General features: G+C 36.5%; 1 protein-coding gene across 1 annotated transcript in view; it reads right to left on the minus strand.

The window, feature by feature from the left end:
- LOC102426399 overlaps positions 1 to 24,877 on the minus strand; it is a 183,442-nt gene that overhangs the window by 127,498 nt on the left and 31,067 nt on the right. The window contains exons 4-9 of the mRNA XM_023756395.1: positions 20,032 to 20,133; positions 16,736 to 16,899; positions 13,351 to 13,476; positions 11,032 to 11,137; positions 3,697 to 3,831; positions 1,031 to 1,149 (exon numbers count right to left, since the gene is read on the minus strand). Coding sequence (XP_023612163.1) covers positions 1,031 to 1,149; positions 3,697 to 3,831; positions 11,032 to 11,137; positions 13,351 to 13,476; positions 16,736 to 16,899; positions 20,032 to 20,133 — 752 coding nt within the window. The remainder of the gene's footprint in view (positions 1 to 1,030; positions 1,150 to 3,696; positions 3,832 to 11,031; positions 11,138 to 13,350; positions 13,477 to 16,735; positions 16,900 to 20,031; positions 20,134 to 24,877) is intronic.

The following is a 24,877-nucleotide window of genomic DNA, read 5'->3' on the forward strand; positions in this document are numbered from 1 at the left end:
GCATGCTGCCAAGCTAATGCCTCCCTCTTCCTTTTCCTATGTTTTTCAGTGAATGTACCCTACTAATCCACTGAAATATCTGCTACCATGCTTGACACTAACTGGCAATGGTCTGACTAGACTTTGACGTACAGACATTGTAGTGTTGTGGCTAAGAGTAAGTTGTAGAGCCTGACTGCTTAGGTTTGCATTCCTGCCCAGCCACTTAGCAGGCTCGACCTTGAGTAAATGATTGACTTCTCTATGATTCCATTTCCTCAACTGTAAAGATAATTATAATAATATATACCTTCTCCAGTTGTTGTGAGGATTAAATGTGACAATATAATCTAAAGAAATTAGAATAGTGTTGGGCTCAGAAATTAATTTTTGTTAGAGTACCAGGTATAGCCAGAATTTACACATGTGAATCTGACTCTGTAGATCACATTCCTAATCATGATGTGATATTCTAATACCTGTTGAACAATCTGTTTCACATATTGGAGAAAATTTCCCTTCTGTACAGAGGCTGGGCTAGTTTTTCTGGTGCTTAAATGCCCTACTTCTGGTTTCAGCCCTAAGCACAAACCTACTGCCTATCCATCTAAACAAAAAAACAGAAAGGGCACTTTCAGTGCTTTACAAGCCATCAATATCTTGTCTCCTTAATTTTTCTTTTACAGTTCAATATTTTATATTTAGAAGATGGAGAAAAGGTTAGGAGTACACATAGAACATTAAATTTTAAATTATCAATCAAAATAGAGATAAAGAAATGAGTTCAATAATTACAGAGTAAAGCAGCAGCTTGTCTGCAGCATAGGTACATGTTGAAGGCCAACATTTGCTGTTTAAAATATCTAAGAATCACTACCAAACTAGGTGGGATATGTTTTCAAGCTTATTTCAGATTAGAAAAATTAATAATCATGTTGTGAACATACATTTAAACACCTAATGAACATCTATCTAAGCAGTATGATTTGGCTGTTCAGAAATTTTGAAACGAACATTTATTGTTTTGAGCTAAGTAATGTATAGGTATTACCTTTTCTGGAGGATTAATTTATATCCTTCCAGTGATGTTCCTTCAGTGGCCTTGACTCTGATTGGATGACCAATAGCTAGGCAGCCCTGAGTTATGGCTCGGCTCAAGATCATTCCAGTCTGCCAATGAATAGAGAAGGGAGACAGGTCTAAATAAGTTAAAAGAACCAGAAAATTCAACAATGTGTCACAAATAGTGAGGTCATTATGCCTGGATAACCCCGGATATTAACAGTTGCTGAAAGTGAAACACTACCCACAACTTAGCAGTCAGTGAGCCGTGCTCAGAATCAGTGAGCTTCCCTGTCCGACAAGGGTGGCATTTTATAGTTCAGCGCAAAATAAAACAGGGCATGATATCTTCATTTGTCCTTCTTTTCTGTGCATATTTCACAGTGCAGCAATTGGGGGTCCATCACATGTCACTTCTTGTAGTTATAACTACAGAACTTCCTTGAAATATGCATGCACAGAAAAAAAAGTGCAGTGAACTGAAGATGGAAACAAATCCTTAACCTTCACACAACGTAAAGCCTTGCTCTGGGTCTAAATACCACGGGTTAAACATTTTAAGATGACTCGTGAGCTGCATTTGTTTTAAATGTTGAAATTCTCTAATAAGGAAATTGATGGGAATATTGTTTGAATGTCCATGTAACAATTTTCCTAGTGAATCAACACATTTTAAATAAGTGACAACAACTGACGAATTCATTTACACATTTGAGAATTTGTGGCATGCAAAATTCTCTATTTTTACAGGTAAAAAATTTTACTTTTTAAAAAAGCTCTAGCTGGTTTGGCTCAGTGGATAGAGTGTCAGCCTGCAGACTGAAGGATCCTGGCTTCCATTCCGGTCAAGGACATATGCCTGGGTTACAGGCTTTATTCCCAGTAGGGGGGGCATGCAGGAGGCAGTTGATCAGTGATTCTCTCTGATCTTTGATGTTTCTTTCTCTCCCTCTCCCTTCCTCTCTGAAATCAATACAAATATATTTTAATAAATAAATAAATAAGGAAAAAATATTCAATCTAAAAACATTTTCAAAATCGTTTTCTTTTTTGCATGTAACTTATTTCTCAACGTTTTGTGGTGTGGGGAAGGAATATATGATGACTTAAGAAAATATTTATTTTTAATTTGGTTCTAATATAAGCACTGAATGGAATCCTCATTTGATAATGTTACAGAAAGGAAACGGCTGGGGATGAGAAAAAGAATCCCCATTTATTAAGCACTTTCTATCTACCAGACACCATGCTTGAACCTCAAACATGCCTTCTCATATGACTAACTTCATTTTATGGATGAGGAAACGGTGGCTCAGAGCAGCTAAGTAACTCTCCCCAGATATATATTTTGAATATCATAAACTTCTAGAAACAGATACCAGAGAATTACAAAATAGAAGATCTAGGAAAGAATCTTCCATATCTTCGGGTCCAATTGGTGACACAGGTGTTCAGTGCAGTGCTAAAACTAAAACACTTCCCTCAAGCTCATAAATTGGTCAAATATAGAGCAGTGTCCTGTATTACAGTGAAAAGATATGTTTTGAATCCAGAGAGACCAAGAATCCTTCTTCTACCCTTACTAGACTCAGTTTTTTTCAGCTACATAATGAAAATCTGCAGTTTGTATAAGATTGAATGAGATAAGTGTGTATATAATGCCTAACATATAGCAGATGTTTAATAAAATGGCAGATATTATCAAATCAGACACAAAATACAACTTTAAAAGGGCTAGTACTTCAAGTCTCCAAGTTGGAAACAGATTTAAGAAGTATCTCATCTAACCTCATTCTGCCTTGTTATGTAAAATGAATACTATTTCTTAGTACATTTATGCCATAATTATTCTATATGTTTGTTTTGAACTCTCAGGGAAACTAAAAATAATAATTAAGGGCAATCTAAGATTTCACTAAGAAAATAGTTTTGAGCTCCTCTCCCCCACCCCAAACTAAGTAGCAGCAAACTTCCCTGGACTACTCTGCACCCACAGAAGTACTAAGAGGAAGCAAAATTAATCTATAGTGAGGGACGGAGGAAGGGTAGATACGGGCTGTGCCATCTCTTTCCAGACATAAATATTTGGTAGCAATTACAAAACATATTTTAATAGTAAGAGAGAAGGGGGGGTGATTATACGCTCTCAATTTAAATCAGATCCAAAAGTAAAATAATAAAGCAAAAAATTAGTGCTAACACACAGGTATAAATCTGTTAGGCATTGTTCACATTTTGTACTCAGGGATTTCTTCTAAAACTGTCCTTACAAAGACTGCATGCTGTCATGATATGGTGCTAATCCACCAGACTCCACAAAGCACAATAGTGAAGACTGCGAGTGGAAGCAAATGACATTCAGACAAATCTCAGGAAATGGCAAGTCTATGGACTATACAGAAGCTCTATGCTGGGTGTAGATATACTCTGGAGTATGAACAAATCAGCGCATCTAAAAGTGGACTGAATGCTCAGAGGGAGGGTCTACAGCCTTCCTCTGTAATAGACAACCCAAGTGCAGAGAAAGAGCATTTATTAAGGCCAGCAATTGATCACACTTTCACTTGCATGCTTGTGTGCATGAGGACCAGGTAAGCACATGGTAAGCCAGCCAGCATAGGAGGTCACTCAGGGACAACAGACACTCTCAGGTACCTTCATGATCAGCCACACACTGGCTGCAGGCCACAGGGTCGATGGCACCATCTGACATCTGCTGCTCTCTTCACTACCTGAGGAACCCCACTTTCCAATGGAAACCGAGGCATGAAGGACGATACTGGAATCCACCTGTACCATGAGAACACGTATGCGTTTTTAACAGATTCTGAAGGTTAACCTTCCTCAACACACTTACCCAAAATAAGTTATCCTGGAACATCATGTTTCCAATTGAGAAGGGCTCTTTTGAAACAGTTGTGCTCAATCCCACTTGATTCAATTCAATTGATAGTTGTTGAGCACCGGTTCTGATAGGCAGGGCCCCAGACTGTGTGGTGCATTATATTATAAAATACAGGGTAGGATAAAAGGTTTACAGTTGTTCATATGGAAAATAATACAATAATAAATAATAATGTATGAATAAACTCTGTGTTTCATGTACTCACAAATGTAAAATTACTTTTGCCTCACCTGTATTTTTCCTGCCCTAAAGAAACTCACAACAGTAGATGCAATAATATACATGCACACACACACACACACACACACACACACAATTTCATGTTAAGCTCCATATGGATGAATAAATAGTACTCTAGTATTCAAAGAATGGTAGGGGTCATTTCTACTGGAGCAACAAAAAGTGGAGTGTCTTGAAAGAAGTAACATCTGGACCGGACCTTAAAGGATAAAGACAGATTGACAGGAATAATAAAGAATATAATGATATTCCAAGTAAAGGCAAGGATGTATAATCAACATATCTTAGGATTTTTTGATAGGCTCAAAAAATAAACTTGGCCAAACTGTAGAAGGTGTCCAGTGTAAGGCTAAGGAGTTAGACCTTGGTAGGGAGCCAGTGAACCCTTTTAAGCAGGAGGGATTGGATTATAGCAAATACTAGTAGGTTGATATGGCAAAGGGTAGACATAATGGATTGCAGAATGGAAGTATCAAAGGCAAGGAGAACAGTTGGGAGCCCACATAATCTCCTAAGAATAAAAGGTTATGAGTTGAGACTTTAGTGATAGTTGTGCGAAAGGACAGGAGGGGACTGACTGGGGAGACACTGCATCTGTGTTTATCAGACTACATAGGTCAAAGGTATTGCGCACCTTCTACCTTTTCTCACTTAGACTTGATTCTCAAATTAATAGGTATTTGTATCACCTGTAGGGATTCTGTTCAAATTTAACACTTTATCTACTAACTTACATGCTCACTTTCTCTGAGTAATCATGCTAAGTTTGTAAGTACAAGTATTTATTTGTATAGGATTATGGGAACATGACTTTCTGCTTTAAACCCAATAAATGATGTTGCTTCAATAACAATCAAAATTATTTTCTAATACTAAAAAGTGAAAGTTGGTACTAATACTAGCTATTTGTTGGGTGGCAAATGACTTCTTAAAATACAAAAATTAAATTATAATTTAAAAGATAAAAATGTTCAAGTGTGATCAGGCGATAACAAAAGGGTAGAGCTAATATATTTGGTAATTATTCTATAATGGAAGAGCATTACTTCTCAAAAGAAGAAAATGTTACATGACCCCTGTATGTGAAAATAAAATTTTAGGGATACAGCAACCCCACCACGTAAGCAGATTTGACTTATAGCTCTTTGATTGTGTATTCCCCAGCTAGCCAATTGTGGCTGGATTCAAGAGGGGAATCGCCCGCAGTCTCTCAACAATGATAAACCATATTCTACTAATCCATCCACCGCAGGACTCAGCATTTAAAGTAACACTCTTACTCCACCTCCTAACTTCAAGTTGCCATCACACTCAAAACTCTCCCCTGCAACTGGGAAGAAGATTGTTTTGACTGGAATTAGTCAGACAGAAGGAACACACTGCCAACTGCTTCTTTGTACAGCACCTGCTGCCAGCGCCTAAATTCTTGTTATCTCCACAACATGTTTTAATCTTTTAACAGTTGGCTTATTGGTGAAGAGCAGAGGGGTCCTTTGTGTCTGTCTTGGGTTGGCACCCAGTACCAACACCATGCTGTTCTTTGAGAGATATTTTGCTGGACAGTTCCCAAGTGATTCTACATAGACGAGACACAGTCAGGGCCACTAACTCAGCTGCATTTCGTGTTATAGAGAAAAAAAATCCTGCCAAGTCTGAGGACACCTAAAACTGACAATGGCCGTTAAATTTCTCTTCATGACTTCACCTTCTTTTTTTCTTTTTAATTTAATCCAGTTGTTTAGCTTTAGACCAAACATTTGTGAAGGTGGGGAAGATTAAAAAAAAACCTGTGAAAATTGGAATTCTGAAAAACAAAAATGCTCTGACATAATATACTCTGTATGTGTGTGTAGGTGTGTGCCCGTGCACACATGTGTGTATGTACAGGTGTGTGTGCAAAAGCATCTATGTTGAGACTGATTTCTAAATCCATGCCATCAGATATGCCATTAGAAAATCCTTTGAAGTCCTATTGAGAAACAACACAGGAAATTCTCTTATTCTTTTGAATACCCATTTCCCTTTAAATGACCACTATGATATTGCTTGCCTGAATAAGCTGTACTGATAGAGAAGCTGCCATTGATAAAAATGAAGTGTACATATGCTGGGCCAGTTAAAACTTGTTTAATTTTATTTTCCCAAAACACTAATGAAAGTGGAGTAGCCTTCAATATTCCTGTGCAAATTCTAAACAATAGGGGAACCGCTTGTCTTGTCTTACAGATCTATTGAGGAACAAAATACAAAACAATGAAAGTTTTCTTGAAAGGAGAAGCTCATAAGTCAATCACAATCTCCATTCCAAACAAGTTGTTTGCTACGTAGAAATTTTATACTTTTTCTAGAGAATTTAGGGCCAAGTCAAATAATTTGATATATAAATTAAAATCACAACTATAAGAAATGTTCTAAAATCTCTTTCTTCCTGTCTCTGATGTTCACTCCTATTGTTCCATTCTCTGATCAATCCACCCCACTCCAAAGAGGAAAACTGAAACAGTTTGAAAGCAGAAAATATCAGTGAGCACATAATGATGCAACCAAATAAAGCAACTTTAAGATCTAGGTAAGAGTCTCTAAATAGCCTCTAACTATTGATCTAAAAATATGAAAGGGACTTGGGGTTTTATTTAAAGTCCTGTATCCTATCTTAACAGCAATCAGTTCAAATTTTAAATTAAAATTTTGTATTTTACACAATACGAATTATTTGTAGAAAATATTATTTCTGACTGACTTGCTCTCCAAAGAAACAGGACAGTAAAGACTTGTTTGCCTTTCCCAGCCTCCTTTGTGCAATACAGAATAATATATTCTGCTAGTATCCATGACTGCTGAATTCACTAATTAACTTGTAATAACCATGCCATGATTCAAAAATTACAACTTGGTATTTTCTTGCTGTTTTCATACTGAAAGTTGTCACTAATATCCTGATGATGTCTGATCATACTGAACGGCTAGGATCAAAATATATTTCCTTTTCCTTTTGCAAACTATATGGCCTGCCAAACACTGAAGTGTCCATTTTTCTGCAATATTTTCCCATAACCAGGCATATGATTTTTTCTTTTACATTATCTAACGTGAAGTTTAAATTTCATCCATTTTATGGAAACATAATTTTATTGCCCTTAAATTGGGGCAATCTAAAAATGCTGCCAATCGAAGTAACAATACAGAACTGTTGAAAGATGTATTTGCCAAATAGTTCATTGTATTAGACTCCAAATCTTCTTTAGAAATGGATAAAAGAGCAACAGGTTGTAATTGCCAGGGTTATATCTGTCTCCCACCTTACTAATAGGGATTATATGTTCCAAATTTCTCTCTGTGGGAAAGGGTTTACTTGTCAATAAGAGATTTGAACAAACAGTAAGGGGTTGGGCACTGATATCTCTATCTCAAGCCAATTTCAAAACATACCCACCAAGAATATTGGCTTTTGCCTCCCTCCTCTCTACCTATGTTTTAATCCTCTTAGTATCTTCTTTACTGCAATGAGCATCATGATTCTACCATAAAATGCCCTACAGGTAACCATCACCTCTGCTTGAATCTCTCTTTAAAAGTGCTCTTTTTTAAGTTATTAAATTACTATTTCCAATGCACTAATCACCTCTCTGTATATAATCAAATCATTATTCTGAAAGGATTTAAAAAGGTTTCATAACTAAGAGAAGGCCGTTTTTCTTTGAAAGCTTCTCTTTACTTGTCAGGTTATCAAACTTTTGTTTTCTTATAATACCGGTTTGGTTGGATTGTAATTTTATTCAAAACCAATTTCTTCTTCCAAAAATGCAATAGTGTACAAACCTTTATTTAAGATGAGTGCTTTCTCACTTTCACTGAATCACTAGAACCAATTAATCATGATGCAATGACTGTGGATTGTTATTGTATCATTTTTCAACATTAGAACAGTTTTCTTTTAAAGTACTTTGACTTAAAATCAAAGAGAGAAGCCACCTTGGGGTTCTTTTCCTGTAACAACTCTTTAAAATTCCATTTTCTTTCAGGTTTGAGCTGGCTTCTGTTGAATGAGTTAATTCACTAGTGAATTCAATTCCATTGAGCTAACTCTGGGTATTTAGAGATTGCAGCAGAGACAGGAGGATCAGGATGTCCTCTGGTGCAAAGGAATTTCTAATTTAGCAGCAAGGGTAAGTAAGACAGGGACCTCCTGGATTATCTTCCTAACACAAGGATCAAATCAGATCTTGCCTCTGCTTCATGTTTCCAATAGATCCTTGTTTTCTACAGAACATCCAGAATCCCTAACATCAAATTAAGACCCTTTATAATCTGATCTCTACATCCTCAGTGGAATCTACCATTCTTCCCTTTTTACCCCAATGTGACCTGAAATAGGCCTAAACTTGGAGCACTAATTGACTTCAAATAATGTAACGACGATGACAAAGTTGTAAGAGGGAACAGCATCAAGTTCATTGTGACTATAAATGGCACAGAATTGATGCAATGGGGTTATCAAGGCCAGAGAGATCCTATCTGGTTTGGGGATGGGGGTGGGGTAAAGAAGATTTTATGAAGCTGGTACAGATCAGATAAAGTTAGAATGACGGGCAGGATTTCAACAAGCATTTGTTGAATGCCAACTATATGTCAGACATCGTGCTAGGATATGGCACAAGGGTGAAAGAGAAGGCTGGGGTTGGTGGCAAAGAAAGAGAGGTTGAATTCCAAGCAGAGGGTTCCACATGGACATAATAACAGAAATCATGGAGTGCTTTCAGAAAACAACAAAGGAACAATCTGGCTTGGCTAACACACACATATTAGACAATAGAGAGCCTTGTAAGATAAGTCACAGCTAAATTTTAAAAATCCTTCATCAAAAATATATTGTGCACTTGCCCTACAGTCAAGACTTTGTGCCAGCACTCCAGAATACAAAGATGAATGAGACACATCTAAGGAATTCTCAATTTCAGGGAGGAGAAAGGCACAAAAGCAAATAAATGCCAATACCAAAACACAAGATCTAAGAACAATTTTCAAAGGAGTTCTGAGAATACAAAGTAATTTGAGGTTAATTCTCTCTGGAGGATTTGAAAAGGCTTTATGGAAGAAGAGGAAGTTGAATAAGGCCTTAAGGCAAACACAAACACACACACACACACACACACACACACACACACACAGTAATGCCACATGCCATGGCATAAGTATACCAAAGTGAAAAGCATGTTGTGGGACACAATTTATTAGCTCTGACTGTAGTGTATGAAGAAGTTCAAGAAGAGAAGATTGGAAAGGCAGGGTAAGACTGAAGGAGAATCATGGGGTTCACTGAAGGCCAGATGAGGATATACAACTTTAGTAGGCAACAGCCAAGCACACAAGTTTTTGAGCAGGAAAATAATTTTACAGCAAAAACATACTAGTAAAAAGGAGCCCTAGCCAGTTTGACTCAATGGATAGAGTGTCAGCCTGTGGACCAAAGGGTCCCAGGTTTGATTCTGGTCAAAGACACATACTTTGGTTGCAGGCTCCTCCCTCACAACCAATCGATGTTTGCTCTCACATTGATATTTCTCTCTGTCTTTCCCTTTCTCTCCCACTCTCCCTAAATACCAATGAAAATATAGCCTCAGGTGAGGATTTAAAAATGAAAGAAAGAAAGAAAAAGAACTGGCAACTGGATCAGAACTATGGTAAATAAATCTAAATGTCAGGTGAATAAAAAATATAAAAGGCATTAATTATTGGAACACCATTCAACCTACATTTATTTTCTAAAGTTGCTCAAGAACAGACAGGCTTTGCCGAACCAGTTTGGCTCAGTGGCTAGAGCGTCAGTCTGCGGACTGAAGGGTCCCAGGTTTGATTCCGGTCAAGGGCATGTACCTTGGTTGCGGGCACATCCCCAGTGGGGGGCGTGCAGGAGGCAGCTGATCAATCTCTCTCATCAATGTTTCTGGCTCTCTATCCCTCTCCCTTCTTCTCTGTAAAAAATCAATAAAATATTTTTAAAAAAAGAACAGAGAGGCTTAGAAATAATTATTGATTTTATTTTATTTTTTGTAATTATATTATTTAGATTTATATGCACCTTGAAACAACTAATATTCTCAATATAAGTTTTGACATAATAACATGAATGGGCAACATGGAGAAATTAAAAATATTAGTTTGGGACAATGTATTCTTACACTGTGTCTTGGAAATAGAGGGCCCAGACCAGTGAACAGGAAGTCCTACTTTCTTTGGGCATCTCCATCTCTGTGGGTGCCTTTTGGTTTTGAATTCACAAACTAAAGCTTATATAGTTGAAGTGAACAACTCTACATAGTTTCCCAGGTGAGAAAAACAAAAAAAAGTATTCCTTTTTAAAAGACATGTTTTAAGTGCCTTTAATAGCTCAGTTGGAGAACAAAATTCTTTACTGGCAGAATACCTAAGTGCAAATTAATCCACAGACCTTCTGGATTGGCTTGCCATGAATTGGGTTTTCTGAAGAACTCATGTTCCTTAGATACATTAACCCACAGAGCAAACAGATCAGATCTTAAAGTATACACTGCCATCTGCACGACTTTCTCAAGTAACTCAAACTTATTATAATATAGTAGGTCTAGAGGAAATATGCCAAAAACAGTACTTGAGTGACATCATTCAGGTCGAATTTCTTTCAAGCAGAAATGCTATATATTGACTCAGTTTTAAAGGGCTTAATAATAGGAAGTAAAGAATAATGCCCCAACACTTGTAGAATAATTCATAGTTTTTAAAACTCACCAATATCAACTCAGTCACCATGTATTGACTGAAATCCAATACATAAAATACCCACATTAATTACAACATATAATTCTGACCTTGTTCTGTAGGAAATGGTCCTCTAAGTCCACCTTTTCAAATTGATCAGGTATCTGTTGACTGTTGGCATTAAAATTCACTGGAAATCCCTCACAAACTTCCCAACTAAAAAAAGTGAAACATTTGATTATTTTTGCTAGAATAAAATATATTTATTTATAATACTCTTTAATATACTAGTATAATAATTTATGCATTTTATACTCCACTAGTAAGAGAAAACTCAATGTATAATTTTAAACAAAAAAATTGTAAAGTGCTTTGGTATCGATAAATGGGAAAGGGAAAGTTTTACATTTTTACCTTGCAATTATTTATGACAGTGGGGGATTCCATGCCTAATTAATTATTAATAGAACAAAGAAACAAAAAAATGACTTTTATTCTTAAAGAATCACTCATAGTTGAGGCCATCTTCACTGTTACATTCATATTCTAAATACAATGGAGTATGAATAATAAAGGATGTTTTTATACTTATGATAGTTGTGCTAAGCATGAGTTTGTCATTGTTAAGAACATCCTAAGAGGCAACAGTCTAGTGGGTACATGGACAAACCACAAACTGGAGGTGTTGAGTGCCATTCTTAATTCAGCCAAATCACTTGTTTTAAAAGTGAGCAAATCCCTACTCTAAAGAAAATTACTTGGCTCAACATTGATATGTTAAGACATATCCTAGAACATGCTGCTATTCAACAGGTTGTGGGCTGGTAATAGTATTTTTTCAATACTCTGAGAAATACAAGTAAGAATATGATCATTAGGATTTCAAATGATACACTTTAGAGTAAAGAAAGAAAATTCAAATGGAATCCAAATATTAAGGAAATTATTTTCAAATTAGTTCAATAAGGCCAGGCAGTTTCATATTGTTGTTCTTAAGGAGCTAAATCTAATTTGAATCCACTCACTAAAACAATATTTATTGCACCTGGGAAGTAAAATTAAGAAGGAATACATGAATTTAAAATTAAACTCCTAGCTAAAAATTGAAGGGTCGAGGCAAATGTAACAGCTTGGAGAAAGATCATTGCACATGAAATTCATCTCATAAATGGAAATGCCTATTTTAAAAAAAAAGAATGCTGATGAGTTATTTCTATGCATAAAGAAACAGAACAGGACAAAAGAGATTCAAATCTTGCCTAATACATGGCAGGCAGTCATTGGGGGAAGAGTTGGTCTTCATGGACATATGTAGCAATAGGTTGACTCTAGACTGTGACCTCATCAGACTGCCTTTGGTTTTGTGGATCTACCCTCTACCTCAGTCTTTTCACTTACATCTTAAGGAAAGTTGTGATTTGTTAAATTATAAAATATTAAAGCTAGGTAGGACCTTACAGATAGATCACATAAGCCAACATAGTATTGGACATGCTTCGATGTCCAATACAGTAGCCACTAGCCACATATTCCTATTTTAATTAAAATGCATTTAATTTAAAATTCAGGTCCTCAGTCACATTAGTTAGACATCAAGTTCTCAATAGTCACAAAGTATGTTTTCATCATCACAGAAAATTCTGTTAGACAGTGCAGGATAGTGTTTAAACCCCTCAGTTCTTAAGAAAGACAGTCTGGGTTAGAATTTGAGATCTATCTTGTACCAGTTGTGTGACTGGGCAAATTCCTTTGCCCTTCTGAGCCTCGGTTTCTGTCTCTATAAAATGAAGTAATAACAGGATAACATGTAATGATGTGATCAAAATAATTGTCTTGAGGATTAGATTATTTCTACCCAATTCATTTAAAACTGTGCCTGGACTATGGTTAACACTCAGGGAATGCTGGGTTTTATCTTTTTACAGGCAAGACAGACACCCATCTTCCCATGGACAATTATAAGCGGATATGAGACAAGATGCCCAACCCTCTACCTCCTGCTCTTCTTCTCACTATCCCAACAAGCCTCCAGCATATTGCTTTTGTTTTTAATTTATCATCAAATGAGATCCTTAAATATGAACACATGTATAAACATACTATATGAGAATTTAATGATTCCATGCAAATATTAGAATGGAAGCACTAAAAAAGCTTTTTCATTTCAAATAAAATTATCACATCTGCAAAGCTGAAACTATAATCTGCTCATTGGCCCATACGTTTTTTTAAAACTCAAGGAAAGTTAATGATGTTAATGATTAAGTCTTTTAGGCATTAGCTCATTATATCATGAAATAAGTCAATAAAATAAATAATTGTTTATGTAAGATGATTCAAAGAACATCTTTTACTGTTTTAATCTCTCACTCTGGAAAATCTGAATTTAGATGATTCAGATTAATCTAACCAAGCACACATTAATTTACTTGTCACATCCAGGTAGCAGAACAGCTTTGGGATCCAAGAAGGTTTTATACGCAATTGTAATGCCACCTCTGGCAAATGCAGTCACCTGGTCAAAGGTCAAACTCAAAACAGGGTTCCATGGAGATCTGAAAAATGAAAAAAAAATCAAAGCTATCTGCAAAATTATGCAAACACTGAAATTTGAGCACAAATAAATACTAAAACATAAAATATCAGTGTCTAATAAAATCCAAAAATCTTAAATGCACATTTTACTTTATTTGGCTGATTTATAATATGCCAAGGATAGTTGTAACACATAATATTTTTAAAAATAATTTAAACAATAAAAGTAAAATATTTAGTGGAGAAAAACAACCATTTTTTCATATAGTGTTCATTTTGTAATAACTATATCCTGTATAACTAAATGATGTTCATCAATGTGTAGCTACAATGCAATACGCCATTAATAATCTTTGGATCTGATATTTAAATAAATCCTTAATATTTGATTAAAAACAACCTTTTTTCCTTATGGGCTAACTAAATGTTATGCTAATTTGTTTTTTATTTTACATACTGTTAGGGACATTTTTAGGTTAATTTAAATATTTGAGAATAAAATAGAAAAAGACTCATAGACAGAGAGCAGGCAGCCAGCTCTGGTGGGGGAGTGTCAGAAGGAGGGTGAAGGGATTGAGCAAAAAAGAAGAAAAAGGGGAAAGAACTCATAGACACAAAAAACAGTGTGGTGATGGGGGGAGGGGGGTGAAAGAGGATATAGGGGGATAAATGGTGATTGAAATAAAATAAAGAAAAAATAAATCAGATGGAAAACATCTTAAAAATAAGAATGGCCACTATGTCAAATATGAGATTTTTTTTCTAAATTGATGACAAAAACTTGCTATTTAACTTTATAATTATATGACTCAACCATATCACTTGTATAGTATAATAAAAAATGCTTGAACTGAATCTAATCATGAGAAAACACTCAGAAAAATCCAGAATATGGGACATTCCACAAGAAAAGTGCTGAACTCTTTTTAAAAAAATCAATGTCATGAAAAACAAAATAAAAGGTGGAGGAATATTCTAGATTGAAGAGAACTAAAGAAAATAACTAAGTGCAATACATGAAGCTTATTTGGATCCCAGGTTACAAATAGCTCTAAAGCGCATTTTGGGTAGTTTGAATATAATCTGTATATTAGGTGATATCACATTATTGTTGACTATGTTAGATATTATAATGTGGTGATATAGAAGAATAATTATAATTCTTCAGCTATGTGACCTAAAGCAGTTAAGAGTAAAACTTTAATGATTGTCTGAAATTAATTTCTAACCATTCAAAAGAGAGAGGAGATTTAAAAAAAGCGGTAAAATAAATGTGGCAAACTTTAAATTGTTGAGCCTTGGTGAAGGGATATATAGATATTCATTGTATTATCATTTCAAGTTGTCTGTAGATTTGACATTTTTCTAAATAAAAATTGGGAGAAAATAATTAAAGAACTCAAAATTGAACTAGACATTGGCAATATCATCTTTCGTAAGTTAGTAACCTAATCCCCCATATCAACATATACTAAGCAAGTTAGAATTACTCCCTAAAAATGAGTATCATGTACTTAGTACACATTGCACATTTTCTCAATATATTTTAAATTGGGATGGAAATAACTTTTTAGACATAAATTTTAGAAATCCCAATAATAGCAAATGCATAATGGTTTTCAAGTGCCTCATATTAGATTCAAAACCAGAAAAAGAATACATTATCCTATTAAAATAACAATAATGAATAAATAAATATATAGACTATGGATTCCTCCAGCTATAATCCTCAGTTGATTTTGGAGTTATTTCAAATATACTTAGCGTTTCTATTAGTTATTCCACTAATATGATACAAATAACCAAAAACAAGTGTTTGAGCTTATTAAAATCCAGTAGTATAGCAAACATCAATAAAAACATCAAAATTAGTCAGTCATTGCTTTCACTTTAACAATGATATTTACGAAGAGATTACTAGCCAAACATTTTAGTTAAAAATCTTTCCTTGTAATAAAATTCATTGCTGTTTGTATCATGCAAAAACCATTTTCACAGTGCAATTAAAATGTATTTTGAAATCTGCCTTTGGGGAAAAACACCATTCCTTACAGATATTTTGAGTTTTATAAATTATACACCATTAGAAATTATTAAGTATTTTAATTTTATTCTACTAGGACAGGTGAAATAGAATTTTGTAGTATATTACCAACACTAATCCTCTCAACTTCTTCCAAAACCATCATGGACTTCTGAGTAAATTTATTTCCATACTTAAAATTTTGACTATTAGAATATAGTCAAATTCAATTAGCTTCTAGCTCTGTCCAGGTTATTTTCATTATAATTATGATCAATTATACTCTAAAAGCAAAATTATTTTCCCCATGTCCTCTATTGTGTTCCACAAATAAAGAGCTAAAAAAAAATTAAGAGAAGGCAGAAAAGTGTATTAAGTTTCCTAACAAGCAGTTTCAGAGTTCATCTGGATGTATTCTGTCAAAATATGCATAAATCTCCAAGACAGTCCACACACAGCCCAGCTCATCAGTGCCTACAGACTGCACCCTTTTTCTTTCCTCAGAAACACAAATAATTGTATGCAGGAATTTACCAATCTACAAAAATTTACACAACACTTTGCAATAACCAGTAATTATTGTGGGATAATATAAGGCGCCTTTGAGAAATACAACTTTGATACGATAGAGCTTATGAGCTTTACCAATTTATCTCTAGCTGTTCTGTCATTGGTGCTTAAAAGGTTAAGACTTTATTTGTGAAAACAGAGAGATAGTAGGGAATCATGTTGTCTACAGCTTCATAAATCTTGCTTAAAATCCTTTTCAATTACCATCCATTTCTTCTTTAAAAAAGGACAAAAAATAGAGGAGTGGAAGCAGGTCAGGGCAGTGTGCGACAATGACAGTGTGATGGGCTTGGGCCCCCCGTGGCGTTTCCATCTGCTATCATTAAGGTGACTACTCAGACATGAACAAATCCCACTTGCTGTGCTGACAGGCAGACTTCAAGAACTATGACAAGGCATTAAGACAGAAAAGTCAGAGAGAGACAGAGAGAGAGAGAGAGAGAGAGAGAGAGAGAGAGAGAGAGAGAGAGGAGGGAGAGAGGAGAGGGAGATGGAGATAGAAAGAGAGAGATAGAGATGACAAATTTCACAAACAATACTGCCTCACAAAAAAAAAGCACATTTTATTGGAATTCAAAATTTAAAAAAAATTTCATAAATGGTGCTCTTGGCTTCTCAACTCTCCTTTTAAATTCGTTTGCCCCAGAAGAGACTGAGGACAGACAGAAGAAACACCTCGCTCCTACCTGTACGCTTTACCATAAGAGACCCAAATTTTTTGCTCATTCTTCAGCAAAAGTGGATTCTTAATTTCTTGACCATGCTCATCGAAAAGCCGTGTTGAAGAAAAATTGAGGCCTGGTGGGTTGATGGAAGATCCTTGAAGCCTTTGATGAATCCTGAGAAGTAACTGGTGGTGGGGGAAAATAAGGAAGAAGAAGAAAGAATTACATAAATTGTGAACATCTGTAATAAACTGTCTTTACTCTGTAACAAATGAAGTCCAAACAAATGATAATTAAATTCATATAGAATGCTAAAAGAAGTGTGAAATGATGGCAGTGTTTAGCTCAAAGCAAAGTAACAAAATGAGCATGGGCTTTTAACCAGCAGGGGGTGCCACAGGCTTGTGATTGAGCTCTGACCCTTTGGCGCTGGGACTGAAAGCAGATGTGACAGTTTTACAGGAAGAGCGTTTAGCTTCTACACATGGTAACAGTCCTCTTTGATGAGGGTTATGCTTTTCTTGTGGGAGCTACACATTCTCTTAGGGCCCTTGCAGAGCATGTTCAGGTTTTACAATGGGTGGTCTCCCTATCCCCACTAACCTGAGATAACCAATGGTCGAGCAATTCACCATCTGGATTGCAAAAATAAACATGACTTTCAACCCAGGTTGCTTCAGAAGGACTCTTCCTGGCTGTATTTTAATGAAGGGCCCTGCAAATGCTTGTGAGCCACTTCAATAAGAGATGTTTTCAAGTTGTAAATAAGATATAACTGAAGTGTGAAGTATGAAATGCTGTCATTTAATAATTTAAGTACAAGCATTGTCAGTGTTTGCATCTACCTTACCTTTAGGGTCTCTGGATTATCAAAATATTTCTAATTTAAGGCATATTTCAAATGAAAGTAAATACAACAGAACTGGGTTGCAGATGGCATTTTAAAAGACTTTTTCATTATTTTCAGTTACCTTTGAGTGTTTAGGCCTCTACTCTTTCCCACTCTGTGCCCCACACTATCCATCATTCTGTTATCCCCCGACCCTCACCCCGAGCCTAGCCTTCTGTCACAGGCTTCCTTTTCTTCTCTCCCTTGTCAGTTCCTGTGTCTCTCAATTTCTTGTTACTCTGTAATCTTGGCAGGGATGCAGATATAGCTGTGGACTTTCCTTGCCTAGTTCTGTTTAGGGCGCCTCTTTCACTCCTTCTATTAATTTCCATGGAGGTATATTGGGATGTGTTAAATGCCAAGGCTCAAAGGAAAGAAGAGAAAGTTGCAATCTTGTCATATATGCCAGTTTCCTCTCCTATTGGTTCTAAACTCTTGACTGAGTAAAATATTTTCTTTGATCAGCAACTATATTTGTAGAATACCTAAGAATTAGGCTTTGTCCTAATTAGAGATAAATAATTATATCTCTAATTTTATCAGCTCTACATTGTTTTCAAAAGCTCTATATTGACCAGATTTTCAGCATCAGAAAGGCTGAAAATGATAACACATTTTTTATTTCAATAAAGTTAATACTTCTCACACAGTATCGTCAAATCCTTTGAATTACAAGTAATAGCTACTATTTTCTTTAGGGGTATAATAGGCAAAGATGTTAGAATTGTAAGAGTTTGCATTTTTTTACTGGAATCACAAACATGTATTGAAAATCTATATATTGAATTCACAAAACCCTACATATATATCTGTGCAGTCTCAGCCATTGAGCTTATTTTTGTTGCCTTGCTATTATGTTGGAAAAGCAAGCAATGCTGATCATTGTTAAAATCACAGTGATTTTGTTTTATAGTCATCGCCTTTTTTATAAAAGGGAATGATTTCTAGTCCAGGAGAGAAATGTGTACACCAAGAACGGGAATGTGTGGTAGGAAAGTATGTGAATGCCTGACCACAAAACAAAATACACTTTCACTGGACTTAAATCTCGATCTCCATCTTCTCAACTTGGTGACAGACTGCCTTTTAGGGTTTCAAAGATGAGCATCCCACAGCTTCCAGGAGGCGGGGCCTCAGTGCCTTTCATCTCAAGGTAGTTGGTTAAGGCTAGAATGCAGTGACCAAATATATGTGATATTTGTCACCCATTTACCTTTAAAACTATCATCACCAGGACTTTATAGGATAAGAATTTGTTCAGGAACCTGAGAAGAGTATGAAACAGTTTAGGCTCATGACTGAGACACGTGTGCACCAAGGAAACAGACATCCTTGAATGTCACCAGGGATCTCCCAAAGAGCTTTGCCGTGTTCCTAATTCAAGTTTCCCCCGGCCCCCCAAGATTAACTTGCATATTATAGAAGCAAAGAACAGTCCATTTCAATGTGTCACAAGCCAACTCAAAAAATTCCTACAGAGTATTAGCTTCCTATATAAAATAATATAAATGCCATCTTCAATTTAATATGAACCAAAGAGTAAAGTATCCTAATGTGAAAATGGGGGGAGGGGGGTGACAAGTAGATAATTCTAGGAAAACTTTCATATCATGGTAGTTTTAAATAGTCAGAGATGTGATGGTAAAAAGAAACCAGCCAAGACTCTTGACCCTTCTCTCTCTAATTAATGAAGGTAGCATTTCCCTTCTCTTCTGGGCCAAACTAATGATCAGATAAGAGTCTTCTAATTTTATGCAACTTTAGTGGCTGACCGTAAAAGCCAGGTAATAGATACCACCAGGGAGAGGCAAGTCAGAGGGTGCTGAACTCAAGAGGGGAGAGGAAGAAGCAAGTTCCAAACAAAAGCCAAGCAACAGAGCCCCAAACACTGGTGTGCGCTGGGGCGCATAACCCCAATTTGTAAACAACAGGGGTATTCAGTGTCTTTTTATGCAAGACAAAGACCCCAAATAAAGGTCCTGAATATGTTGACTCTGCCTGAGAAACATCCCAATGGTCTGGAAAATAAAGGTAAGAGTGTCTAAGCAAAACTATTTGGACTTGCCCACAATGAGCATAGGAGATCAAAGCTGCATGTTAGTCGCTCAGGGTCTTGGGCTTGGGAACACCCTAAATCCAGAACATACCCTCCACTGAATATCATGTCACTTCTTTTCAAAGTGTAAACAAGAGGGCAATCCCAGAGTCCAGTGTAGACAGATTTCCAAATACAAGCATAATGAAGGTTAAGATGCTGTTAAATAAGCGGCCCGAGTTGATTAACAGAGAGCCAAAGGAATTCAGAAGTCAGATCTTAAGATTATCAATCTTTACAGACCAGCAAATGACTGATCTTTTCTAAATAACTTTAAAGATGTGATTATCTAAATTAATGACAAGATCATAAATGAACAGTCGGTACACTCACTTTTTCCATCATATCACCAGTTTGGTTTGGGCTATTAGACACCAAATCTTTTTGGCTGATACAGATAGAGATCTCTCCAGTGTCTTTACCATTTTCAAGTACCTGAAAAATAAGTACATTCAAAAATATAAATAAATACATGTACACACACATACGTACACATATTCATACATACATATATAAACACAAACGGTCCTGGCTTTGCACAACAGGGGGTCGAATGAAAGTCATGGGTACAGGAACTGTGCGAAGCAAGGCCTCCTGTATGAACATGTGCAGGCAATTGGCAATGAAAACCAACAGGACTAGAATAGTAAAAAGCCCCTCATTTCTTCTTTCGGATTCAGCGTCTTTAAACTGACTAGCACTCCCTACAATCTTAACATAGAATGAAATGCGGACATTAAAGGAGGAATCACGCATCAGAAAGCTCAGCTAGACACCAACTGACTAGCTCATTTCATTCTTCTTGAAAAACATAAAGCCACAACATACATGAGGGACGTCTGATTTATATTTAAAATAGACCAGTGTTCAGTTTATCTATTGACTCATTAACAGAAAATTCAACCTGACAGATTTATTGCAAAATAGTACTATGAAAGCCATCCACTTTAAGTGCATATATTCGACAAGTTGTTGAGAACAGACATTATGCAACAGCCGCTAAACAAACAAATACGCTAGCAAACATTCTAATCTAAAGTATCCCAACAAACCAGTCTCAAAGGAGGGAACTAAAGTGAACTCCACCCTCTGACCACATTGAGGGCCCATGTGGGTGTGCCATTCACCTGGAAAGAAAGGAAGCAGGCCAAGAGAGGCCTGATGAGTAATTTAAATGCTTGCTTTTTATTTTGTTTCTTTTTTCTCAAAAGTTATTTTCTTCCCTTTCTGATAGACCTACCACATCAAGGTAGCCATTTTATGTATTTCTAGCACTATTTCCAGAGAAGATGATTTGGGGCAATAACTTATTATAAAGAAAGAAATCTGTTTTACTTTTAAGATAGTTCAAGGGTTATTTAATAGGTCCTAACCTGGTTTGGGAAATACTGTGCTTCAATAGCACTTTCTCAGACTATACACATAAAAGGAGGGGGAGGGGATTAAAAAGAAAAAAGGAGTAACAGTTCAAGAACTGCGGGTCCATCTCTATTTGGAGTTTTTCATCACACTGATGGTCCAGTGGAGAAGGTATAGCTCTCAGCCTTGATTTGGTGATATTCCACACCCTATAGTGTCTTTTGCTACCAGGGATTATTTTAAATCTCTTTTCTAAGTAAAGATATGCTGGAAGCTAATTCCAGCATGGCATAATAAAATGCAAGAAGTCCTCAAAAGGTTGATGGGTTTCTATATTCAGCAGACTGAATAATGTTATTGCCTGCTGGAATAACTGAAAGCATTTCCCCAAACCTAAAGATTTGCATATATTATTGCCTGCTGCCTGACAGCTGAGGGTAGTTCCCCCAACCTGACAATGCCTACTGTATACCAAACCTTGCCTTTGATATGTATATCTGCTTTGCCTTAGGGCAATTTGTGTTAATAAAGAGTGAAGGGTCCAGAGATTCAGGGAACTTGGTTACTGAAGCTAGGTCTCCTCTGCTCCCCCATGTATTCCAAATTTATATTTCATGTCTAGCCTCTTTATTAATTTACTCACAGCCCTTCTCCAGATTCCAGAACCCTTCTAGATGCTGAGAAAGACCCCCGCAAAGATACAATTCCAAGCAAGAAACCTAATTTTGCGAGGAACTTCATAAACCCAACTGTGGCCAGCAAACCAATGGGAAATGAAGTAGGAGGAAAATCTTACTGTCCCAACAATCCCTTCAGGGCCCTAATCTGGAACAAAACTCTTCAATAGAGAAATTGAACAGTTAAGGTCACAATTCTAGCCGCATGCAATTCTGCAAGGTTAGTGTTGACAAAAGCTCAGTTAGATGAACATATTGATGTTCCTTTGTCAAGACTTGCTAGACGTGAAATCAGAGTGCAGCAAATTATATTCTAGAAAATGAGAGTGTGAGTGCCAAGTGCCAAACTGAGAAAGCAAATAGGACTTGGTCAACACCTAGCAGCATCACTAGCTCACTGCTTTCTCCACAACTTCTAACAAGTCCTCCTTTCTATGTCTAGAAAAAGTATTCTGAAGAAGAAGAAGAAGAAGAAGAAGAAGAAGAAGAAGAAGAAGAAGAAGAAGAAGAAGAAGAAGAAGAAGAAGAAGAAGAAGAAAATGGTAGCTAATGACTAATTAAGAAAATAACTACAATAGAAGTTTACTTTTACGCCCTTAATTAGGCAATGTACAGAATTTTAAGGAGTGTTTGCCATTAACTACAGTCTTTTTACTTTCATTCACATCAATATTAACATTTCCTGAGCAAGATTAAATTGGATTAAGGTCAATATTTTATTTTAATGTTGTTAAGTGATTTGCTCATTCATCAAATGAGTTTATTGAGTTTATCCCATGTGCCAAGCAGTGCTCAGGTGTTTAAGTTAGACCCGTGAGCCCCACTGGCATAGCTCAGTGTCACATGCCTGGGTTGCAAGCTCAATCCCAATGTGGGGCGTGCAGGAGGCAGCCAATTGATGGTTCGCTCTCATCATTGATGTTTCTATCTCTCTCTCTACCTCTCCCTTCCTCTCTGAAATCAATAAAAATATATATTTTTTAAAAAGTTAGACAAGTGAACTAAAATTCTCACTCATGAGGAACAGAACAAGTTAAGTAAATCATACAGTATGGTCAGGGAATATTCAGGTCTTACGAGGTTTGAAGTTTACACATTTTGGTGGGCTCTCTTCAACAAAAAGAATGCAGAATTAAAGATGGAAAACTAGATACAAAACATTCACTTAAAATGAGTAAAGATACCATAATAATTTACACATATTTAAAAGCTTACATATAATAAAAACATTACAAAATTCAGAAACTGTCCCAAAATACTTGCATTAATAAGCTATCGAATGCACATAATTTGGCTGAATTGTCTTTGATCACCTCTTTATATGGTAATTTTATAATATTTTCTAAAAGGAGAGAAAGAATAGAAAGATAATGCCATTTTCCCTTGTGCATGGTTAATCAACAATATTTTTATTATTGATTAGAAAAACTACTCTCAACTTCATAACTTGGTCATTTTATTTAAAAAAATGTTTAGGACTGTTGGCAAGTTTGGAGAAACCTTAATCAGATTTCTTTAAAATATGAGTTGTAAAATGTAGAAGAATTTCCTACAACTTAGTTGGCTTTGTTAATTTCACACCATTTTCCCCTCCAATATTCACATATTTTGGTGTCAGGCACTCTAGTCACAGTCAAAGAGCAACACTCTGTCCAGCAGGCAGTAGCCATCTACCTGGAAGCTCTTCCCACACCAGATGGCTAGCACTAACTGAGCTGTATGGCGAAGTGACTGCAGACCACTAATGACATTTAGCCACACCCAAACTAAATGTATCCTCAACTCAATTTCCCCTTTGCTAGACTTCGAAAATTCCTGAAGCCATTTCAGCACCACTTGGTGAAAGAGAAAGCTTGACAGAGAGGAAGTTGGAGTGGAAACAGACAATGGTCTTAACCAATTATAATAAAAATGTATTATGTTTGCAAATCTTACAGAACCATGCAGCCATGTGTACACATCGCTAGGGCCTCTCCCCGAGATGTAGAAGGGACCTATGCAAGGAAGGGGCCCTGAAGCTTACGTTTCACTAGCTTCATGACAAATGCACCTCTGAGGGGGCTGCAAGGTAGTAAGTGCTATGTAAAGAAGAAAAATATAGCAGGGCAGGGGATATAGGGTCTGGGATCAGGGAGTGAGATGGGCGTGGTGGCCGCCAATGGAAGCAGGTGATCAGAATAGGTCTTTAAGAGAGGGAAGACCTGAGTGAAGACTTAATGGTGAGAAGGTGAGCTAAGCAGATAGCTGGTGGAGGAGCACTGCAGGCAGAAGGAGCAGCTAGAGCAAAGAAACCAAGACAGGGATGTGCCCCCGTATGTTCCAGGGGTCTCAGGGAGACTAGTGTGACAGAGCAGCATGACTGAGAGGGAGAATAATGTGAGGTCAGAGAATTAAGGGGTTGGCAGCCAAATAGGGAATCTTTGGAGGATTTTGAACAGAGAAGTAACAGGATCCAACTTACACTTTTTAAAGGATCATTGCGGCTGCTGGGTGGAGAGTAGGCTACAGGCAATTAAGGTCATATGAAGGGTGGATGATGGTGACTCAAAGTACTATATGTATATGCTATGAATAACAATGGGCATGGTGAGAAATGGTCCATTTCTATTATTCATTCCAGAGCAATTTTACTTGCTTAATTTATTGATTAGCAGGATTAGGAAATCAAATGTGTAGCTAGTCTAATATTTCTGAAACAGGATGTCTGCATCTATGGGTGTAAATAAAATCAAACTAAGTAACTGTTCATACTCAGTATTTGTGAAGGCATAAAAATATCAACAAAGTACTGAAATAATTAATGTTATAGAGACAATGACCAAAATTTAACTCGTATGGGAAAAGATGAGCTAAATGGGGAGTTTTGAGCTAATGTGGCTCTTTGACAAGTTTGCTTGGCACCACTTATGACATCCATTTAAGGACTTGTATATGGCCTAGTTTAGTGTCATTATCCAGACTTCAATGTTACAAGTCTGGTTAAGAGGTTGCTGTTGGGGGAACAGCAGGCTCCCAAACTCTCCTTAACTGCTGAGCGGACCCCCCTGGAAGCTCTCTGTGCGTGAGTGGAAGGCCAAACACTGAAGCTTCAAAATGTCTCAGGATGCAATGCTGTCAAGAGGCAATAATAGGAAAATGACAGT

The sequence above is a fragment of the Myotis lucifugus genome, unplaced genomic scaffold, assembly GCF_000147115.1.
Source record: "Myotis lucifugus unplaced genomic scaffold, Myoluc2.0 scaffold_92, whole genome shotgun sequence".
NCBI lineage: Eukaryota > Metazoa > Chordata > Mammalia > Chiroptera > Vespertilionidae > Myotis > Myotis lucifugus.